Source organism: Amphiura filiformis, chromosome 4, assembly GCF_039555335.1.
Source record: "Amphiura filiformis chromosome 4, Afil_fr2py, whole genome shotgun sequence".
NCBI lineage: Eukaryota > Metazoa > Echinodermata > Ophiuroidea > Amphilepidida > Amphiuridae > Amphiura > Amphiura filiformis.
In genome coordinates, this window is record NC_092631.1 from 50,897,100 (window position 1) to 50,915,938 (window position 18,839).

Consider the following 18,839-nt stretch of genomic DNA (forward strand, 5'->3'; position numbering starts at 1 on the left):
TAGCGAAAAAAGTCAACGGTCATCGATATATGCCGACAAAAGTTTTGGAATCTACAGAAACAGAGCTTTAATTTGATACCAAATTTATTTTGTCAAGTATTGCAGGGACGCCAGTAATGGCGCTCAAGTAGGCCAAAATCACACGTTATCCTATGGGACGCTTATTTAGTGTTGCGCCCCTTGTAACGGCCGTCGCTATGAACGCGTTCTTTTTACATTCTTCGCGTAAATAAGAAATGCGCGTCATGAAATGTGTTCTATTTCAATCATGATGATAAACAAGGATTACGAAAAGTCACCCTGATGAATTATTATTGGGAAAAATGTTTTATTGGCCGAGCAGGCGCCTGCAAAGTCTAGATATTGTATCCAAAAATCTTCAAAAGGCTCAAAATGGGTTTTAAAGTTAATAGGCATTGTTAATCTGCATGAAGCCGTTTTGCTGCATATTCAGTAGGCCTATGCAAAAAGACCATAATTGTTACTACTGAAACAGGGGGGGGTGTTTGTACTTCACACTCATTAACAAGTGCTTTCCAAAACAAAATGGCAAGACTGACAATCTAGAAAAGAAATTAAACTTGGTTCAAAGACGTGCTTAAATTGTTGTCTGTCACTAGTTTTAGTGAGTTTTGTGCAAACTCTCGCATATTGGAGGAAAAGTCGAACTATGCGATTTTCCGCGCTTCGGCCCTGATCTTTAAAACAACATTTCTCTTGAACGAAATGTCGCAGAGACATGAAATTTTCGTGTTGAGCTACAAATTTTCTCTACTTTAATTAATAAGTGACAAATGTGCATTTTGAAAACTTTTAAATCCTTATAAGGGGGCGCAACACTAAATCACTACGCATTTTATGTAAGAACGAGATTCGGCTAATATAGTCCATAGTGAGTATGAGATTGTAGCGACCATATCTACCGACGGGTTCACTTTAAATCACTCAATATCAGCTCATATGAATTCGACAAGTGTCTTCAATGATAACATGCAGAAAAACCGGACATTTTATCTCAAAAGCAATTCTCTGTGGCGGATGAAGACAACTTCCGATCTTGAAATGTGAGTGTTGAATTTAGTATATTGTTAGGCCATATTTTTTGCACGGCGACATAGCGAAAAAAGTCAACGGTCATGGATATATGCCGACAAAAGTTTTGGAATCTGCAGAAACAGAGCTTTAATTTGATACCAAATTTATTTTGTCAAGTATTGCAGGGACGCCAGGAATGGCGCTCGAAGTAGGCCAAAATCACACGTTATCCTATGGGACGCTTATTTAGTGTTGCGCCCCTTGTAACGGCCGTCGCTATGAACGCGTTCTTTTTACATTCTTAGCGTAAAATAAGAAATGCGCGTCATGAAATGTGTTCTATTTCAATCATGATGATAAACAAGGATTACGAAAAGTCACCCTGATGAATTATTATTGGGAAAAATGCTTTATTGGCCTAGCAGGCGCCTGCAAAGTCTAGAAATTGTATCCAAAAATCTTCAAAAAAGGCTCAAAAATGGGTTTTAAAGTTAATAGGCATTGTTAATCTGCATGAAGCCGTTTTGCTGCATATTCAGTAGGCCTTTGCATAAAGACCATAATTGTTACTACTGAAACAGGGGGGTGTTTGTACTTCACACTCATTAACAAGTGCTTTCCAAAACAAAATGGCAAGACTGACAATCTAGAAAAGAAATTAAACTTGGTTCAAAGACGTGCTTAAATTGTTGTCTGTCACTAGTTTTAGTGAGTTTTGTGCAAACTCTCGCATATTGGAGGAAAAGTCGAAATATGCGATTTTCCGCGTTCGCACTGATCTTTAAAACAACATTTCTCTTGAACGAAATGTCGCAGAGACATGAAATTTTCGTGTTGAGCTACAAATTTTCTCTACTTTAATTAATAAGTGACAAATGTGCATTTTGAAAACTTTTAAATCCTTATAAGGGGGCGCAACACTAAATCACTACGCATTTTATGTAAGAACGAAATTCGCTAATATAGTCCATAGTGAGTATGAGATTGTAGCGACCATATCTACCGACATGTTCACTTTAAATCACTCAATATCAGCTCATATGAATTCGACAAGTGTCTTCAATGATAACATGCAGAAAAACCCGGACATTTTATCTCAAAAGCAATTCTCTGTGGCGGATGAAGACAACTTCCGATTTTGAAATGTGAGTGGTGAATTTAGTATATTTTTAGGCCATATTTTTTGCACCGCTAAATAGCGAAAAAAGTCAACGGTCATCGATATATGCCGACAAAAGTTTTGGAATCTGCAGAAACAGAGCTTTAATTTGATACCAAATTTATTTTGTCAAGTATTGCAGGGACGCCAGTAATGGCGCTCGAAGTAGGCCAAAATCACACGTTATCCTATGGGACGCTTATTTAGTGTTGCGCCCCTGAACAGTTTAACTGCAAAACATTGTTGTTAATCACAGTGATAGAAGATAAAATGTTCCATTCAGAACTTCTAATAAACATTTTGTACTCAAAGCCATACTTAAAGTGCACAAAAAGAGTAGCTTTTGTAAAATGACACAAGTGGGCACCAATTACAAGGGGCTCATTTGAGTCATTTTACGGTACTTTATTAGGGTAGTCTGTTGTCCTCAAGCCTCATGAAAGCAGTGTTGCCAGTCTTTAGGAAATTTCCCGATTTCAGGAAATTTTACTCGGATGATCCTGTACAAATGTATAGGCAAAGTACATTTTTCAGGAAATTTCTTGCCATTTCAGGATTTTTTGACAACACAGACTGGCATCTGTGTGAAAGGCTTCCAACTGAAATACACAGCTTTTCCCCATTTCAATGTAATGTCACCTTGTACTGTTTGTACATGTACGCAAGTAAATCGATGGTGTAATTTGTCAAAATGATGCAACCCATTATGACCTGCTATATACATGGTCAATGTTTTTGTGATAGCTTAGTTCTGTAAAATGTATAAATAATATGCATGTTGTGTATCTTGATATTTCTATCTATCTATAGCTGGCTGAGCAAGTAGCACCAGGGTCCTCAGTTGAAAAGGTCAAGTATTGTCATGTTTGTTGTATTTTTAGTTACTAACTTTAAGCTGACTGCCATCACCATCCGCATTAAAGCCATGTTGTTTGTGACATATACATGTCAATTTTATGCTAATTTATACATACTAACTATGTGCCGACTGTCATCACCATCCGTATTATAACATTATGTTTGTAATTTAAACATGATATGATTATGACAAAGCTTGTGCATCATTATTCTGAAAGCGATTTTTGCATGCATGATTGGTGTAGCTAAAGGCAAAATATATAGTTCTCGATCATGAGTGCTAACTTGGGTACGCACAGATCTTTGCATTGAGCGTATTACGCAAAGACCACACGCTTACAGCGCAAACACAGCTTTAGAGAATTGACCAATCATGATTTTCGAATACGGTCTTTGCTAGGCAAGGTCTAGGTTCGGTCATATATATAGGTCGCACGATCCTGTTATTCCACAAAATGTACGCTGATGCAGAAGGTACATCCTCTCATGGTCGAGAAATACATATTTAGCCTATAGTTTAGGAGAAGCTTACCAACCATGGACAAAAGTAGATGGACATTTGTGTAAAAGTAGGACTGTTTTTAAGACACATTTCTATTATATTTGACAATCTAAAATTTTGCAAGTGTGAATACTGCTATAACCCTCGCCCTCCCCACCAATTAATGCAGGGTGTGTCTATGAGGCAAAACCAAATTAAACTTGCAACATTGAACAGGGGTAGCCGGGCACATTTGAAGTACCCATGTCAAAATGTTACAACAATTTTGTCTGAGAGTGTAGGTATTCGGGTTATTTACTCAGCAGCTGATCAGAAATCTTCAGTAGTTCAAAAAGACGAAGTGTAAGGTAAACAAAAACACCATACAACCAATCACAAACAGGAAATATAGTGTGTCTGATAAACGTGTGGCGTGGCGTGGCATGATTGTTCACACCATTCATCTTTGCTCATACTTGACGCAGTGCATTGAATGAACTCGCCAGAAATTGATTGGGTTGAATATGTTTTGTTGGCCATGCATGGTTGGCGTATTTTGTAAAAGTCCTCATGAAAAGGTTTATTCATTTTATATAGCTACCAATTAGATGAAGTACTTTTTGTCTAATGACTAAAGTACAAAAATGGTAGCTTCAGCTGGTCGTGTTATTTTTCTTTCTCGATTCAATATTTATTTTCACACATTTCTTCGTTAGTTTGTGGTGTCTTCGTGCAGTGAATATACCTCAACAACTTCTCCAGTGCAGTTATTGCACAAACTAGAAGCTGAACTATTGCAGGTGTGTAACTTCGGTGTCAATCATTCCTCGTCATTCTGACCTGTCAAAATTCAGCACCTTTGCATCGCTACATGACATAAGCCACAGAGCTGAAGGCAGATGCTGTCTCTTCATGATGCTATTGATTCACACTTTGCTCTTGCCACACTCAAAGTCCATTACTCAGAAAATCAAATTCCTTGTGAAAGATTGTCAACAAGCATTTGCAGCCCATGATGTTGAAGAAGGTCCAATGTGCAATTAAAAAATCTAAGGTTGATTATTATTCAAATGGAGTAAGAAATCTTCAAGCTATAAGAACAATGACCAGGAACAACAAATCTGAACTCAGTATTCCCATCTCAGGGGTAAGTGATGATGATCGTGGTACCATTGCCAATACAATTAATGACCAATTTGTCAGCATTTCATCTAAGGGCTCTCCATAATTTTCGCTATTTTCACTTACGTACAAAGCGTACATAACTTTTTCCCCCCTCCCTCCCTCCAGTTTAGTACAAATAAAATGGCGAAGGATTTCCACGAGTAGGCCTACTATTAATATCAAAATTGAGATGTTGGGTTGGGGTATAGAGTTTAGGTTAAAGGGTTGATTCGGTTTAGGGCTAGGGTTATATTGGTGTTCAGGAGGACAGTTATTTCTGGATTAATGTTTTTTACATAAAAGTTGAGAAATGCTGAAAAAAAATCCTTTTAAAACCATATTTTCATGGAAACGAAAGCCATCAATAAATTAAAATATGCAGCCTGAATCTAAGCTAAATGACAAATGCACTCCAAAATCTGCTGAACATCCTATACTCTCTTTTCCACTAAGAACCCCCGGGATCACATCATATATAGGGGGAAACCAGGGGACATCCCTTTGGCATGATTGGTGTATGTTCTTGCAATTAAACTATGGGTTCCATGTCTTTTGTCACAACAGTGACAATCCACACTAGAGACTTTGCTGCCATTGATCCTAGCGCAGATAGAAAAAACTTTTTATAAAGTATTTTGGTATGTTATAAATTAAGCATAATGTGAAATAGGACCACTGTGCATATTAGACTCAAAATTAAAGAGAAAATCATTGTTTGCATGGCATGTTATAGAAATTGTTAAAACAAATTGAACAATTTTAGGTCCATTGGTTATAACTTATGAAATAAAATACTGGAAAATACCTATAATTTTTCACTTTTATTTATTTTTTATTGCTCAAACAAATCGCCATTTTTCTTACGTACACATGCCCAGGATTTTTACCCCTCCTTCCCTCTTATGTACACGTTGTGAAAATGGCGAAAATTATGGATGGCCCCTAACATCCCTCCTCTGGACCTCGGCTCTCTTGAGGCCTACTTACCATCACCAATCACCATCCCTTAAACCTTGGGATGTGTATGCTGAGCTCAAAAAGGTGAAGTCTACTCGCGTCAGTACGGTACCGTACTATAATTCAGAACATTTCACCATCTTGGATGTTGCATGTGATATGCGTATATGTAGATGTTTGTACAAACTTTAAACTGTATGTTATATTTTGCCAGCATGGTCTGTAGTATACATTGTGTGTTTTACAATTATCTATCCCGTGTAAAAATGCAAGATGCATTATAAGCTCACAAAAATTGCATTATCAATTTATCATACTCATAATCAATTTGACATGTTGTTTATTTCCAATGCTATATAAAATCTATAACAGTTAACTAATTTCAGTCAATAAATTACTATTTTAATTGGGACTTGCTGTATCAAAAGAATGCATTTGTATCTATATGTATACATATCAACTATACATACATGTACACATCACACAGATCTGCTTTTATGTCGATCAGCCAAATATATTCCAATCCATTCATAGCGATACATGTATATGTGATGTAATCAAGCAAAATAAGTCGGATGTCAGGAATTTTGATTTTGAGATATAGAGAATAATAGTATTCAGTTTACTTTGTATTTTATTGTTCTGAGCAACACTAAAATGGCCATATCTCAGGAACTGTAAGTCTAATTATGAGCAAAATGAAGTTGTGAGAATGGCTTACGTAACAATTGAAAACTGAATGTTAATTTTGATTGACAGCAGGCTCATTTAGATTGATCGCATCACATACAAGAATGCCCATTCCTGGTTTCAGTTCACCTTTGGAGGTTAAAAATCTTGAATAGAAAGGTTTTTTGCCAATCCTATTATAGTTGCCTTATAGTGTTGACCACCACCTGTTCTGAGGGCCCCATCTGCGTTTTCCTTTGCGTAAGAGAGCACAAAATAATAATAGAGTTAGGGTTAGGATTTAGGGTTAGGGTGGTTAGGATTAGAGTTATGATTTGTTTTGTGCTTTCTTACATGAAGGATATACCCTCATATGGCATTTTATACCTCAGTCCTGGAAAAAACTTAACCTTACATGTAACTGCTTAACTGGAAAAAAATTAACTGAAATATGTGCCCTATCCAAATTGGAGAGGTGAGTGAAACATGCATGCAATGAAGCACAGACTCCCCACTGTATCTCACTGTATTATCTCGCCCTTCCCCATCTTTCAATGTTGGAGGGTCTCACGGACCTGTGGACAACATGGCTTGGGCCAAGATTGAATGGGGAAGCGGGGGATATATCAAAAAACAAGTTATGTATAATGGAAAAGGACATAATTATCTGCCAACAAATGGTATCTTATAAAACTCTGTACATGTTCTTTCATGTAAAAATTGTGATGCCATTAGTTTGTATACATTTCTCACAACATTTTAAGATTACACCTTGATGCTACATTAATATCATGTATGATTCTGTTAAACATATTTAAATGTTTAGTGGAATTAAGCATTTTATTTCATGTGCCGTATTACATTTTCATTGCTACTGCTAAAAATAAACATTTGCAGCTATTTCTTGGGCAATGCATAGGCAACAGTATTAGATTTTTTTTGTGTGTGGGAAAACAAAAACAAAATGCCACCATGCAGTATGCAATGCTCATGTCACTGCAAACATACATATTTTTATGGCCTTAAAGTGGGGTTTAGTTTAGTTTAGTTTAATTCAGTTTAAGCTTTCTTTTGTTGAGTGTGACAATCTGCAGTGACCAGCATGCTTTGCTTTCCAATCAGGACCCCATGGACATTGTACATATTATATTATGTATAAAATGAAACGTGTGAACATGAAATGCAATTTAAGTCAGCAATACAATTTAGAAATATGAATGAACATGAAATCAAAACATATGCTGTGAATGAATTGTCCCAATATTTTCATATTTTCCATAGTTTTCATATTTTGACATATTTTCCATTTCAGTTGGAATCACAGGTGACAAATTGTTCCAGATATGAGTGGTTCTGACATGTAAATGCGTGCACCAATCAACATATTAGGAGATTTCTGGTTGCATGAGCATGATTGTAATATGAACAAAATTCAACTGTACTAAGATTTCTTAGACTAAGATTTTCTTCATTTTGATATCAGCATCAAATGGCCTATTAGTCATCATAAGTCAGCAATATTGATAAAATTTACCAATTCTTTTTCATTATCAAAAACTTTATTGTTACAGCCAATGACAGAGGATAGTAAAGGAGCTGGAATCAATCGAATCAACAAAGATTTCCATCTACCTCTGCATGTTGCACTACAGGCTGGCAACTATGAGTTGGCTCATAAATTCATCACACTGGGCTCCAAAGTAGACCTACCTGACAAACTTGGTTATCCAATACACTATGCTATGAAACAGAAACAAATTAAGTAAGTGCCATGTAGACATTGAAACATACTGAGAAATATATTGATAATTGACATTAGACCATGACACTTATGAGCCTAATGTGCTATATATGGACTTAAAAGTTGTTTAATTATAGTCTGTCTCACCTGAAGTTGAGAGTAACACCATGTTTGACTTCACAATGGCAGATTCGAATTGCGCACGCTAACCTAATCCCGAGGGGTGTATATTTGTCTGTACGCTGGTGGCACAACCACGCCTACACACTGTACTGTTTTAAATCTGTCACCGGGAAATCCAACATGGCTTACTCTCAACTCAGACTATAGAACAGTTATTTGTTGAGGCCAAAGGAAAAACATGTTCAAGATGGATAAAAACATACCATACTTTTTTGATGGTTCAATATTGTATTATATTAAAAGAGGGTAAAGTTCATAGGTCCAGATTTATTAGTATGCAACTGTAAAAAGTGCATAGAACTTGGACAATCTTTACATTGACTACATACAAAATATCTTCACAGAATTCTTGATGCTATTTTGGAATCGCACACTACCCAGGGTAAAGCTTCCTGCGCAAAGCATGGTGGTACCCCTCTACACTGGGCCAAAGAACCAGGCTTTATTGAGGCAATACTGAAGCAAGAACATGACTTGGATGCTCTGAGTAATACCGGCGATGCAGCTTTACATGTGATGGTGAAACGTCTCAGGTTGGAGTGTACCCTTACTCTATTGTGTGCTGGAGCTGATGTGAATGCTAAGGGACCAGATGGAGACACAGCTTTGCATATGGCAATCAAGGTAAGCGTCTCAGGTTGGAGTGTACCCTTACGCTATTGTGTGCTGGAGCTGATGTGAATGCTAAGGGACCAGATGGAGACACTGCTTTACATATGGCAATCAAGGTAAGCATCTCAGGTTGGAGTGTACCCTTACTCTATTGTGTGCTGGAGCTGATGTGAATGCTAAGGGACCAGATGGAGACACTGCTTTACATATGGCAATCAAGGTAAGCGTCTCAGGTTGGAGTGTACCCTTACTCTATTGTGTGCTGGAGCTGATGTGAATGCTAAGGGACCAGATGGAGACACTGCTTTGCATATGGCAATCAAGGTAAGCATCTCAGGTTGGAGTGTACCCTTACGCTATTGTGTGCTGGAGCTGATGTGAATGCTAAGGGACCAGATGGAGACACCGCTTTGCATATAGCAATCAAGGTAAGCGTCTCAGGTTGGAGTGTACCCTTACTCTATTGTGTGCTGGAGCTGATGTGAATGCTAAGGGACCAGATGGAGACACTGCTTTACATATGGCAATCAAGGTAAACATCTCAGGTTGGAGTGTACCCTTACTCTATTGTGTGCTGCATGGAGCTGATGTGAATGCTAAGGGACCAGATGGAGTCACTGCTTTGCATATGGCCATCAAGGTAAGCAACTCAGGGTGGAGTGTACCCTTACTCTGTTGTGTGCTGGAGCTGATGTGAATGCTAAGGGACCAGATGGAGACACTGCTTTACATATGGCAATCAAGGTAAGCGTCTCAGGTTGGAGTGTACCCTTACTCTATTGTGTGCTGGAGCTGATGTGAATGCTAAGGGACCAGATGGAGACACAGCTTTGCATATGGCAATCAAGGTAAGCGTCTCAGGTTGGAGTGTATCCTTACTCTACTGTGTGCTGGAGCTGATGTGAATGCTAAAGGACCAGATGGAGACACTGCTTTGCATATGGCAATCAAGGTAAGCGTCTCAGGTTGGAGTGTATCCTTACTCTATTGTGTGCTGGAGCTGATGTGAATGCTAAGGGACCAGATGGAGACACTGCTTTGCATATGGCAATCAAGGTAAGCGTCTCAGGTTGGAGTGTATCCTTACTCTACTGTGTGCTGGAGCTGATGTGAATGCTAAGGGACCAGATGGAGACACTGCTTTACATATGGCAATCAAGGTAAGCGTCTCAGGTTGGAGTGTACCCTTACTCTATTGTGTGCTGGAGCTGATGTGAACGCTAAGGGACCAGATGGAGACACTGCGTTGCATATGGCAATTAAGGTAAGCATCTCAGGTTGGAGTGTACCCTTACGCTATTGTGTGCTGGAGCTGATGTGAATGCTAAGGGACCAGATGGAGACACTGCTTTGCATATGGCAATCAAGGTAAGTGTCTCAGGTTGGAGTATACCCTTACTCTGTTGTGTGCTGGAGCTGATGTGAATGCTAAGGGACCAGATGGAGACACTGCTTTGCATATGGCAATCAAGGTAAGCATCTCAGGTTGGAGTGTACCCTTACGCTATTGTGTGCTGCATGGAGCTGATGTGAATGCTAAGGGACCAGATGGAGACACTGCTTTGCATATGGCAATCAAGGTAAGCATCTCAGGTTGGAGTGTACCCTTACGCTATTGTGTGCTGGAGCTGATGTGAATGCTAAGGGACCAGATGGAGACACTGCTTTACATATGGCAATCAAGGTAAGCGTCTCAGGTTGGAGTGTACCCTTACGCTATTGTGTGCTGGAGCTGATGTGAATGCTAAGGGACCAGATGGAGACACTGCTTTGCATATGGCAATCAAGGTAAGCATCTCAGGTTGGAGTGTACCCTTACTCTGTTGTGTGCTGGAGCTGATGTGAATGCTAAGGGACCAGATGGAGACACTGCTTTGCATATGGCAATCAAGGTAAGCATCTCAGGTTGGAGTGTACCCTTACTCTATTGTGTGCTGGAGCTGATGTGAATGCTAAGGGACCAGATGGAGACACTGCTTTACATATGGCAATCAAGGTAAGCGTCGTCAGGTTGGAGTGTACCCTTACTCTATTGTGTGCTGGAGCTGATGTGAATGCTAAGGGACCAGATGGAGATACAGCTTTGCATATGGCAATCAAGGTAAGCGTCTCAGGTTGGAGTGTACCCTTACTCTGTTGTGTGCTGAAGCTGATGTGAATGCTAAGGGACCAGATGGAGACACTGATGTGCATATAGCAATCAAGGTAAGCATCTCAGGTTGGAGTGTATCCTTACTCTATTGTGTGCTGGAGCTGATGTGAATGCTAAGGGACCAGACGGAGACACTGCTTTGCATATGGCAATCAAGGTAAGTGTCTCAGGTTGGAGTGTACTCTTACTCTATTGTGTGCTGGAGCTGATGTGAATGCTAAGGGACCAGATGGAGACACTGCTTTGCATATGGCAATCAAGGTAAGTGTCTCAGGTTGGAGTGTACCCTTACTCTATTGTGTGCTGGAGCTGATGTGAATGCTAAGGGACCAGATGGAGATACAGCTTTGCATATGGCAATCAAGGTAAGCGTCTCAGGTTGGAGTGTACCCTTACTCTATTGTGTGCTGGAGCTGATGTGAATGCTAAGGGACCAGATGGAGATACAGCTTTGCATATGGCAATCAAGGTAAGCGTCTCAGGTTGGAGTGTACCCTTACTCTGTTGTGTGCTGAAGCTGATGTGAATGCTAAGGGACCAGATGGAGACACTGATGTGCATATAGCAATCAAGGTAAGCATCTCAGGTTGGAGTGTATCCTTACTCTATTGTGTGCTGGAGCTGATGTGAATGCTAAGGGACCAGACGGAGACACTGCTTTGCATATGGCAATCAAGGTAAGTGTCTCAGGTTGGAGTGTACTCTTACTCTATTGTGTGCTGGAGCTGATGTGAATGCTAAGGGACCAGATGGAGACACTGCTTTGCATATGGCAATCAAGGTAAGTGTCTCAGGTTGGAGTGTACCCTTACTCTGTTGTGTGCTGGAGCTGATGTGAATGCTAAGGGACCAGATGGAGACACTGCTTTGCATATGGCAATTAAGGTAAGCATCTCTAGTTGGAGTGTACTCTTACTCTATTGTGTGCTGGAGCTGATATTAATGCTATGAGACCAGATGGAGACACTGCTTTGCATATGGCAATCAAGGTAAGCGTCTCAGGTTGGAGTATACCCTTACTCTGTTGTGTGCTGGAGCTGATGTGAATGCTAAGGGACCAGATGGAGACACAGCTTTGCATATGGCAATCAAGGTAAGCGTCTCAGGTTGGAGTGTACCCTTACTCTGTTGTGTGCTGGAGCTGATGTGAATGCGAAGGGACCAGATGGAGACACTGCTTTGCATATGGCAATCAAGGTAAGCATCTCAGGTTGGAGTATACCCTTACTCTATTGTGTGCTGGAGCTGATGTGAATGCTAAGGGACCAGATGGAGACACTGCTTTGCATATGGCAATCAAGGTAAGCGTCTCAGGTTGGAGTATACCCTTACTCTATTGTGTGCTGGAGCTGATGTGAATGCTAAGGGACCAGATGGAGACACTGCTTTGCATATGGCAATTAAGGTAAGCATCTCAGGTTGGAGTGTACCCTTACTCTATTGTGTGCTGGAGCTGATGTGAATGCTAAGGGACCAGATGGAGATACAGCTTTGCATATGGCAATCAAGGTAAGCGTCTCAGGTTGGAGTGTACCCTTACTCTATTGTGTGCTGGAGCTGATGTGAATGCTAAGGGACCAGATGGAGATACAGCTTTGCATATGGCAATTAAGGTAAGCGTCTCAGGTTGGAGTGTACCCTTACTCTATTGTGTGCTGGAGCTGATGTGAATGCTAAGGGACCAGATGGAGACACTGTTTTGCATAATTATGGCAATCAAGGTTTTGACACTTGAATAGTTCTGGAATTGCTTATAACTTGGGAATATTGGACAGTGTTTTGTGCATGTGAAGTCAGTCACTGATGTCATAAATATATTAAGTATACAGATAACAGGTGTATCCAATGGTAGACTTTGATCAAGAAATGAGGATTAGAAATAACTTGAGAGAGTGAAAAAATCAGGACTCAGCCGGGTTTGAACCCGGGCCTCACAATCACTGGTCAAGAGTTTTACCACTGCTACACCCGAGTTCACAGTGAGAAAGTATAGGTAGTCATGACCAGGGACAGGCGATATGCGCGAAAAAAAATAGCAAATTGCGCGGAACTTTTTTTCAGTGCAAATCATGTATCCCTGCCCATAGGAAAAAAAAGCCAATTGCGCGGAAAAAAAGTTCCACGCAAATCGCTTGTCCCTGGCCATGACTAGTCGAGTTTACCCAAGTATCAGTAGTAGTAAAACTCTTTAAATCAAAAAAAAATTCCGCATTTCTTTTTTTCCAAATCTCACGATTTTACAAATGCGCGAGCTTTGAGACAAACCTTTTTTTTTTGGCCTAAGTCCTGATTTTTTCACTCTTATCAATTCATTCTATAGGCTATCTAGGTAATTAGAACATGCTACAAATGTGTTACGGAAGAAAACTTTCAAAGTTTTAGCTTTCTAAAATAAAGTTTATGTCACATCTACATTGTAAGTTATATAGAATTAAAAAATAGGTACATGTAGGTGTTTTTACCATCTTGTAATTGTTTCTAAAATAATACTTTGAACATACCACAGAAGGTTGGCATGTTGCCCATAGGGGTCGATGATAAATAGGGGGTGCATTAGTGAACTGCCCATGGAGGTCGACAATAAGTAGGGGGGGTGCATTAATGAACTCAAAAAGGGAGTTTGCACGTAAGGGTTGACAAGTTGAGCATTCTGTGTCCGCTCAGATGAGTGAGGTCGCCGAATTGAAACACTCTACCAGCATTAGCCGAATTCAAGTATGCTCAGAAGGCTCTGGCACGGGACTTTCCTATCTGGAGTTTAATGCTCTGCGCTTTAACGGAAAAAATTCAAGTTTTTAAATAGTTTCTCAAAATATCAAGAGGTATCTTAAGAACTACTGAACCAATACTAGGCTTGTTTGTACTCATTTTAATGCATTTTTCATGCTGATTCAAAATATGGTCATGAAAATTTACATTTGAATTTTGAATTTTTAAAATTTTTTTGAAACATGTCGTCACCCACATGAAGAGAATTAAGTATCTATGGTTTGAAAATGTTATTTTCTATTCTACAGAAAAACAACCTTGACCTTGTGTACTGTCTGGTAACCTTTGGTGCTGATATCAATGCACAGAACAACAGAGGAGAGACTCCACGGCATCTTGCCTCGTCTCAGTTCATGTCGTCGCTTAGTAGCTTCGTAGGTACCTCATCTGAAATGCTATACGTCCTCCATAAGGTTGGGGCTGAGAGATGTGGGCCAAATATGAGGGGATGCGGCAAAGGGTGCAAGCAAGGAGAGACGTATGATGGGAAGCCTCCAGAGACAATGACAGAAGCACCATCTGAATCTCAGCAATGTAAGGATTGATTTCATGTTTTATTGTAACATTTATATAATATGGGATGGCTTTGAGTGTGATATGAGAATATACCGCACAAGCAATGAAAATATCGAACTCGTCCTTATATAGATATTGAAAATAAATTCCAAAAAAACATGCATTTTAGGGTGTTGTTTGTATGCTGTGACAATCAATCCAGTTTATGCCAATTTGGTAATTTTGCACCCAAATTGGTAATATGAGCCACAGATATTACTCTTTTTCTTATATTCATATTCTTCAATTAAAAAAAATCCAGTGAATGGCTGGAGCGAACAGGTGCTATGCACCTCTAAGGCGGCCCCACCAAATCTAGAAAGAAGGGAAGGGAAAAATAAATTAGAGTGGAAAATGCAGATTAAGTTTGCCTGCAATTTGGACAATTACAAAAAGAGGTCCAAGTGCAAACACAAGTTGCATCAAAGGTGCGAGCAAATTAGGACTTGTACATGTGTGTGTTTATTTCCATTTTGTGGAATTACTCCTATCAGTAGGTCTCTTTACCGTACCTTTGTACACATTGTATGGTTCAGTATTTGCCTACCACCTTTGCCACAGTTTTTCCACCCATCACTTATATTGTTATCAATTTTATCTTTTACTTAAATGCAAGGATCTTGACCCTCAAATATTTTTTAATCATTTATTACTTTAATATCTAGTGTATGATGACACATTGATGCTCAGCATTGGCAAAATCATCTCCGAGAGAATCGTGGGAGAAGACACTGTTGACGCTCCCATGGAAACGGACCAAGCTACCGAGAAGAAGCCTACAAGACATGCAGACACAGTGTTGTGTTTGGATGGGGGAGGCATCCGAGGTCTTATCTTAGTACAGTTACTGGTAGCCATAGAAAAAGCTGCTGGGGTAAAAATTGCGGACCTATTTGATTGGATTGCAGGGACAAGCACTGGAGGGATTCTAGCGCTAGGATTGGTTCATGGTGAGTTCAAAGCATATTTCGTCGGCAGAGTGCAGTACTATCTTAAGTGCAGTAGAATGCAATAGCTGCCATTTACAACATTTCAATAAATGTACTAACTTTTAACCAATTATACTAGAAAAAACACACAACTACATGTAAAGGTGATATCTTGGGGTTAGCTTAGTGGCCATCAGGAAAGTATACAGAACATCAACACTTTACAATGAGCATGATGAAGGGATTGTGCTCGAGCAAACAATACATGTAGGTATTTTACAAAAGGCAGCTATTACATTCTACTGCACGTACGATAGTGTTGCACTCTGCGACGATTTGTGACCTATAAGGCAAAAAAAAGTTGTTTGCTTGTCCTCGTCCGACCGACCATCTCGGCAGTCCTGACCATAGAACTTTTTTTTTTTTGGAAAAAAGTTTATTTTTTACAATTTACCCTAAAACGTCATGAACATTTTGCCTGAAAATTGAAGATATATAAGAAATGTAACCAATTCCTGCATGTTTCCCCCTGTCTAGTCATACCTGGCTAAGGGTTAAGATATTTCGTATTATCATCCTCAGCGTCTACATAAGTAAAACATTGTTGAACTTAAAAATGCAGTATTTTAAGTCTGCCAGACATGTACCTGCAAATAAAGTAGTTGAATTTGTCTTTGGTGGAAATTCTGTGGTCAGTGAGTGTTTTACAAACAAACAAGTACTTCACATTATACTTTTGGTATACTTGATAAAAAAAATATAAGAAAAAAATATTTCCCGTCCAAACTTCTGAAAGTGATCTATGGACAAGCAAACAATTTTTTTTTGCCTAATCGGAGACAGAATTAAAAAGAATAGTTTGCATCTGATGTTACCTGTCAATCAAACTCAGAAATGATTTGTTTACGAGTTGTCGTGTTGATTAACACTCTGAACGTGACGGTAAAACTGCATACCTTATGGTTAAATTTGCACCTTTAAATATACCGTCTCAAAAGTTAGGTCTTGGTAATAGTATACAAAACTTTTTTTCCTGAAGGCATCATGTCAACAATGCCTAAAAAAGTTGCTTTTTGCCTTGTAAAAGTACCATAATTTATCATAATTGTTTGCAATTTCTTTTTGCCGATGAAGGCACCAGCTGTATCAACCTACCTTTAAAACGCTACTAACCAATCAAGGGTGGGTACGGAGTTCTTTCATTCAAAAAAATCTAGGCTTGTATTGCTTTAATTTTTTAAGATTGTGTATAATACATCAATCAATGATATTCACTAAGCACAGCTGAGACTGATATCTCTTTTAACTAGTTCCCCCAGTACGTATTGAAAATAAAAAATCCAAAACAATTAATCTTCATTTCATTCTTGTCATAGGTTATTCTATTGCTGAATGTAAAAAGATCTACTTTGGACTAAAGAATGCAGTGTTCTATGGAAGTCGACCATACAGCTCAGAAAACTTGGAAAAATATCTCAAGGAGGCATTTGGTGAGGAAACTAAAATGGATTCTGTGACACACCCAAAGTAAGCAAACAAGTGAAATAGTATACAAATATTGAACGATTATGAGTACAATGGTACGAATATTTTCATGAGATGAAATATATGGACTGTTCCATTCAACGAGGCTTTGCTATACACTTGCATATTTTGTCAGCGTTGCCAAGATAGCTGCCCATGAGTGCAATGGAAAATGGACTATTAAACTCAGAATGCAAGAGGTCATTTTGCAGATAAAATGTTTGCAAATTTGTACATTTCCTGAAAGACCTTTTCAAAAAATATTTACATGAATGAAAATATTCCGCGAATCAACTGCACCAGCGAAAAATGCAAATTTTTCATTTTTGTAAACATTTCATGTGTTGACCTAAGGCGTCAGCACGGGTGGATCACTCTGCCTTGCCATCTGTGTCATTATATATGCTTTGCCAAGTTGTTCTTTGTGTTGCTAACCTTCCAGCTTCCACCAGGGATGTCAAGTTAATGGTTGAGGAGTGTGTCTTGATGCAATCCATCCATCTCTTTGCCGGTCTTCCTTTTGGTCATTGTGGAAGTATGCTTGCTTCCAGGAGGATTTTTGGATACCTTGTGTTTGACATTATTTGGAAAATGTTTTTATACTATAAAGTGAAGTATTTTAACAGTTTCTCATTTTTGCATTTTACCCCATGAAATTGCATCTCCAGTGGTGCTCAAGTGTGTAAAACCCTCTGGCTTGGGGCCTTCGCCCCTCGACTTCACCGAGCATTGCCCTGGATTCCCACCAGGGCCCTTAAGCGGCCCCTGGACCCCCGCCGCAACAGGCGACAGCTCCGCTCGCTTCGCTCGCTTCGCAATTTCATTGCCTTGGGTTTTTTTTCAGAAAGCACCAATCACACCCCTGAGATGAACTCATTTACTTGATTTAGATTTTGTCCATTAATATTGCTGTTGAGCTGGATTTCTTGTCTACTGATGACTTGAACTTCAGTTTTGGAGATGTTGATCTTGAGCCCATCCACAAATGTTTGGAGGTCCCTGGTTGTCTCTGCTATGAGAACAATGTCGTCGGCGAAGCAGAGGTTTGAAATAAGCTGGCCTTGGATATGTGCTCCTGTGGCGATGTTGTGAGTTGCATAAAGTATAACCAGTTCAAGGAGGATATTGAAGAGTTGGGGCGAAATTACACATCCTTGATGTACACCCACTGTGGTGTGGAACCATTCCGTAAGGTCACTATTTACTCTCACTGCATTTCATGCTTTACAGTAAGCAAATCAATTGACCAATTAAATGACAAGAACCATGTATGATCGTGAGTTGTATATATGCTAGAAAATGGCTTTAAAGTATTGGAAAATAAAATACAGTAAGTTTGTTGTCTTTATTTTCATGCTCCCATGTTGCAATCTATTTTCAGAGTGATGGTGACAGGGACTCTAAGTGATCGCAATCCCCCAGCTCTGCACCTGTTTCGTAACTTTGAGGCTTCAGAGTTCTCTTCCGCAAGACAAGCTGCTCATGCAAAACCATTTCCAGCTCCACCAGAACCTAAAGGTATAATATATCTGCCAACCCTGTACACTGGAAAAATAATTTGGTAGCCATTGGCTCCTAAAGTTGAAAATCTAGTCGCTAGTTGTACATGTTTCGGGATCGTGGAAATACCACTACGTCACTAGATATGGTGCTGGTGGGGATTCCCGCGATCTACCAACAGGTGATATGTACTGCAGGTGTAAATCATGCTTCGGGGAATTGGATTCTCGGAAGTCAGAACAAATTTTGTGTTGTTTGTTTGTTTTTCTAAATTTGTAAACTTACTCAAAATTGGTCAAATACAGATTTGTATGGAGTTTTTAAGCTTTCATAATGATCAGAGTAGTATTGCTTGGCGACTAGTTCGAAAATTATTTGGGCGCATATGCGAGTGCATGTGGAAACATGATCGCATTGGTAAAAATTTGGTCGCATTTGCGACCAATATGGTCGCTATGTACAGGGCTGATATCTGCTCATTTAAGTTTTTTGACAGAAGCAGGTCATAATTGTTATTATATCCTTCATTAATATATTCTTGTTCATTAATT

General features: G+C 39.3%; 1 protein-coding gene across 1 annotated transcript in view; it reads left to right on the plus strand.

Annotated features, from left to right (window-relative positions):
• The window catches only part of LOC140151028 (85/88 kDa calcium-independent phospholipase A2-like), a 97,811-nt gene that overhangs the window by 65,019 nt on the left and 13,953 nt on the right, over window positions 1-18,839 (plus strand). Inside the window, exons 5-11 of the mRNA XM_072173217.1 lie at window positions 3,005-3,043; window positions 7,895-8,085; window positions 8,592-8,871; window positions 14,029-14,314; window positions 15,001-15,285; window positions 16,641-16,791; window positions 18,170-18,306. Coding sequence (XP_072029318.1) covers window positions 3,005-3,043; window positions 7,895-8,085; window positions 8,592-8,871; window positions 14,029-14,314; window positions 15,001-15,285; window positions 16,641-16,791; window positions 18,170-18,306 — 1,369 coding nt within the window. The remainder of the gene's footprint in view (window positions 1-3,004; window positions 3,044-7,894; window positions 8,086-8,591; window positions 8,872-14,028; window positions 14,315-15,000; window positions 15,286-16,640; window positions 16,792-18,169; window positions 18,307-18,839) is intronic.